The 4,411-nt window shown below is 39.4% G+C and overlaps 1 protein-coding gene across 1 annotated transcript; it reads left to right on the forward strand.

Annotated features, from left to right (window-relative positions):
• The first annotated feature begins 275 nt into the window (after positions 1-275).
• LOC149185496 (ethylene-responsive transcription factor ERF071-like) lies at positions 276-1,120 on the forward strand. The gene has a single exon (XM_089412420.1). It carries the CDS (start codon positions 297-299, stop codon positions 867-869), a length of 573 nt encoding a protein of 190 aa, XP_089268546.1. The 5' UTR covers positions 276-296; the 3' UTR covers positions 870-1,120.
• The last annotated feature ends 3,291 nt before the right edge of the window (positions 1,121-4,411 follow it).

Here is a 4,411-nt window from a genome sequence, read left to right on the forward strand (position 1 = left end):
TTCTGCTCCTGCCTTCGGTCGACAACTGAATGTGGACGAGGTCACGAGGTCGATTTCCGTCCAGAAGCCTTTTGCTCCTGTGTTCGGTCGACAACTGAATGTCGACGAGGTCACAAGGTCGATTCTCGCTCTTCGACTCTCACGCAAGAATTGTGCTCCCAGCTTTCGACTAGTATGTTCTCTGCCGTGCCTGTAATTTAGTTTCAAAACCTGCTTTTCTTGAAATAAGAATTTTTTAAGGTTTTGATAGGATCTTTAATTTTTTTTCCCTTTCTGCAAGTTCAGGGAACCGCAAAATGTCCAAGAGAAGGAAAGGCGGGAAAAGAACGAAGAAGTACGTGTACATTGGAATCCGGCAGAGGCCATGGGGTAAGTGGGCGGCAGAAATCAGGGATCCCAAGGTCCGTGCCAGAGTTTGGCTCGGGACTTTTGATACGGCCGAAGATGCTGCTCGGGCTTACGATGCCGCGGCCTGGCGGATTCGAGGGAAGAAAGCGAAGCTTAATTTCAGCGACGTTCATCGCTCTGTTGACACTGATCTCAACGCTGAGTCGGGAAGCCCGGTATCGAATCTCGTTAGTGACGATTATGCTGCAAAAACTCCTGAAGCTGCGGATGGGAAGAAGAAAATGGAGGAGGACGTCCAGACTGCTGTGCATCATGCAGCAACTTCTTCTTGCACGAATATGTGGAGTAGTGGAGAATGGATCGATTACAGTCCAGTTGAAGTTCTTGGAGAATATGTGGGCATGGATTTCAGTTTGCAGTATGATGATTGGGCATGGAGTTCATCTCAGGAAGTTGGCATCGATGACCTGGAAGAATCGTATCCGTATGGGATGTTTCATCTGTGGATGTTCGACCAATAATAACGCATTAGTGTTCCATTATTAGGCACAGGCACAGGTCCATTCTTAAAATTTTAAGACCAATCTCGATGGTGAGTGAGTCGATAAGATTTTGAAACCGTTTGTATGAATGGTCATTGTCTCGTAAATATCTTCAAGTTTGCTTTCACATGTTTTGTTTGTAGCTTATATTTTTAATCTTATCCATGAAACCTGAAACTCTACATCGTAAAGAGGATGACTATTTTAATTAATAAAGTTTAAGGGATGGTTTAATTTTCTCAGAAATGATTTATTCTTAAGTTGTTTAATCAGTTAATAAAGTTTATGGATAATTTATTTTTTTCAGAAATGATCTATTTTGAAGTTTTTTAATCAGTTTTGAATTTGAAATTTGGTGGAGATTACATTCTGCACAAATGATTTAATTTACATGTCATGAATGTGTTAATATTTATGTGTATTAATTAATTTCTTATATATTTGTTATTTTTTTGGAAAATATTATTGTTATTAAATATTTTAGTGTTAGATTTTTAAAGTTTGAAGAAAATATAATATTTGATAAATTATATATTAAATTAATTAGTATGTATGGGATTTAGTTTATATTAAAATTTAAGTTGAAATATTATAGAAGGCGTAGTCTTTCTCATAGATTGCTTACAAGAGATTGCTTATAAGACCAGTGTCTGGGCACATCTAAATTCTATTTATCTCATATGATTTTCGAGAAACCAAAGGCATCATATGCATCTTCTACACATAGTAATTACAAATATACACATAACATCATGGGTTGGTTCATTCATCTAAAGATATAAGCCATGTATTTCTGATATCCTTTCACATATACAACTCACAAGAATAAGGCAAAAACAAGTGGAGGCCGAGTAATCAAGGACTCACAGTTTAATTAGATTTTGCAAAATAATGAAAGAAGAGAAGGATAATAATAAATCATCACATACAGTTTGAAACATCAAGAGTTCTATACCTATTTGAGCTAAAGATAGACAAGTGGATGTAAGAAGAGTGATTGTTATGATTTCAGGACGCGCACATTTAAAGATATAATCTCAGACTTGCATACAGACATATGTATTAACTAGTTAACACCAATGAATCTGTAAGAATATAAGAGATATTTCTGGCAGCTACAATTGCTTGAAATCAAAGAGGAAGTGCGAACATAATGAAAGTTTAACAGAGAAACAACAAACTGTAATACTTGAACATGAGAATCACCACTGTTTCATTCATATTAAGAAAGATGTAGATGTGGAATCCATACAACTTCATAAGCACATACAATTTTTTCCTATAATTCAGGGTCAATGTTTCTTCCTCCCTTTTATAAAGAGAGGGAGGGCAAGAAACTCAGTTACAGAAATATCTTCTGGCTGAAGCTTACCGCTGTCTGTATGAATGGTTGTCTCAGCATGAATCCTCTAACTATTACAGCTGGGAGATTCCTTTCTTGAAAGAAAAACATAATAACAATACCATGATCAAAACAACAAAACATAATTAATCCATCAAAACTGAAATGATGGTTTCTGGAAATATCTTCATGCCACTCCTCTTCGCTAGCCTTTGGTCTTGGCGTTTTCCATCCAAGTCATGATTAATCCTCTCTTGGTCGATTCCTGGTCACTGTCGGTCTTTAGTAGTCTTGTCCCTTCCTTTTCACTTAAGTTGGAGCGGTCACCCACAACAATGATAACAAACTTTGAAACAATTGTCAACTCATACGCATTTTAAATTTATATTAGATAATATCGATGCCTTGAAAATCTCTAGTGTCGTGTTTCATGGAGTACCCGGGAGTTTTTTGAACACTGGCCTTTTACCACAAGAACAATGTGAAACAGGCGAGCCTGACTGCCCTTTAAGCCCTTGTGAATACAACCCCTTTTTGCTTCCTCTTTCATGTGATCGGGGGCTTGAACTGAGTGCTTAGCCCTTCGGGCGCTAAGGCTTTCAAATGTTGCGTGGGGGCCTTTTCCTTTGTTACTTGACATACCTTCAATAGCCCCTTACACCGCATCAGTCGATATCCCAGACGCGAAAACTTTATAATTCACAACTCATTACATATCGTATCTAGGGCCTTTCCTTATCGCAATCGCAATTGCTGATAAGCCTGAAACCCAGAATAGTCGATCGTCGATTGCCAATAAATTTGTTGACGTCATCACTGCCAAGTGTCACCCTATGATTGGTGACATGTGGCACCCGAAAATATCCCCATGTCACCCCTGAAAACACTGAAACCGGGCAACACATGTCCTCTGCCACATCATCAACTGTACTGCCATGTCATAGTTGACGTCAACTGCCATGTCTTCTCTAAGGACCAATCAGAGGCCGCCACGTGGCCCCCTGGAGGAGAGAGAAAAAATGCTTGTCGGGCCTTGGTTTTGCATGGAATTCCTTTGTATTTCTGAGTCAGACTTCCACTACGATTTCATATTAAATAGTAATGTCGGTGGTTTTACGATGTTTCAGTGCTGCGACCTCACCGATCGTCGATGCCACGTGGAGGAGAGATAAAGGGGAGGCCCGCCCCTTGTTTTGTCAACCATTTCCTTTGTATTTGGTTTTTTCGGCCCCCCGGCGATGCACCACTTTATCGCATGTTCGACGGTTCCCATGATATCGACGTTTGGCGATAGTTCTGGCGCCGCTCTAGTGTGCACCCCTGGCGCCTGTGATCGCTGATCTATGATATAGTCACTTGGCCTTGAAACCCGTCGATAACATAAGTATGTGCCTGAGACTCGCTGACCCGCGATATGCGATTGCAATCAGCCTCAGACCTCCGATTGCGATTTGTCTTCTACACTTAGTCATTTTTTCTCCATCAGTTGGGATTTTCCAAGGTAATCTTCAAAATGCTTTATCTTTTGCTCCAGGAGTCCATTTTTGAACTTCCATATACCGTTGGAAAGATTTTTCTGAGCACTTGGCAATGGAGAGGGTCTGGTTAAGCTCTGATAGCTTCTGTATCCTAAAAAATGTCTTTAACTTCACTACTCTCAGGTAACCTTGACCAATTGAAACCCACAATGTAGTGATGATACCATTGGCTCCAATTGGGGATAGTGCCTTGTTGGCAAGGTGTTGAGGACCTGTAGACCAGTAGCCTTTCCTTCCATTAGGCATGGATTTATTCTTAAACAACATATAATTCTGTGAAAAAGGACTTTTCTGAAAATAAATTGAAAAATTCAAATAATAATTTCAACACACACACCGGGTATTTACAATGAGAAAGAGACATATATCTCTAATTTTAAAAATAAAATTTTAGGAGCTAACCATTTACAGGAAGTTCCAGCAGTTCACCATCCAATTTTTTGAGCATGTGAGTGTTATTTCCACTTTCTTCTACAATCCTGAAGGGGCCGAATTATAGCGGATCAAAATTCCCATGTTTTCATTTGTCTTCTCGTGTGACATTCCACTTGAGAACTAAATGTCCTTGCTGAAGAGGTATGTCCTTAGCCTTCTTGTCAAATAGAGATTTCATCCTTTGTTGGTAGTTTAACAATTTGGTC

Source organism: Pinus tabuliformis, chromosome 3_1 (assembly GCF_031772625.1).
Source record: "Pinus tabuliformis cultivar Carrire ecotype Pingquan chromosome 3_1, CPIR1, whole genome shotgun sequence".
NCBI lineage: Eukaryota > Viridiplantae > Streptophyta > Pinopsida > Pinales > Pinaceae > Pinus > Pinus tabuliformis.

Coding starts and splice junctions, on each gene's coding strand:
- LOC149185496 (XM_089412420.1), top strand. CDS start 297: ATGTCCAAGAGAAGGAAAGGCGGGAAAAGAACGAAGAAGTACGTGTAC.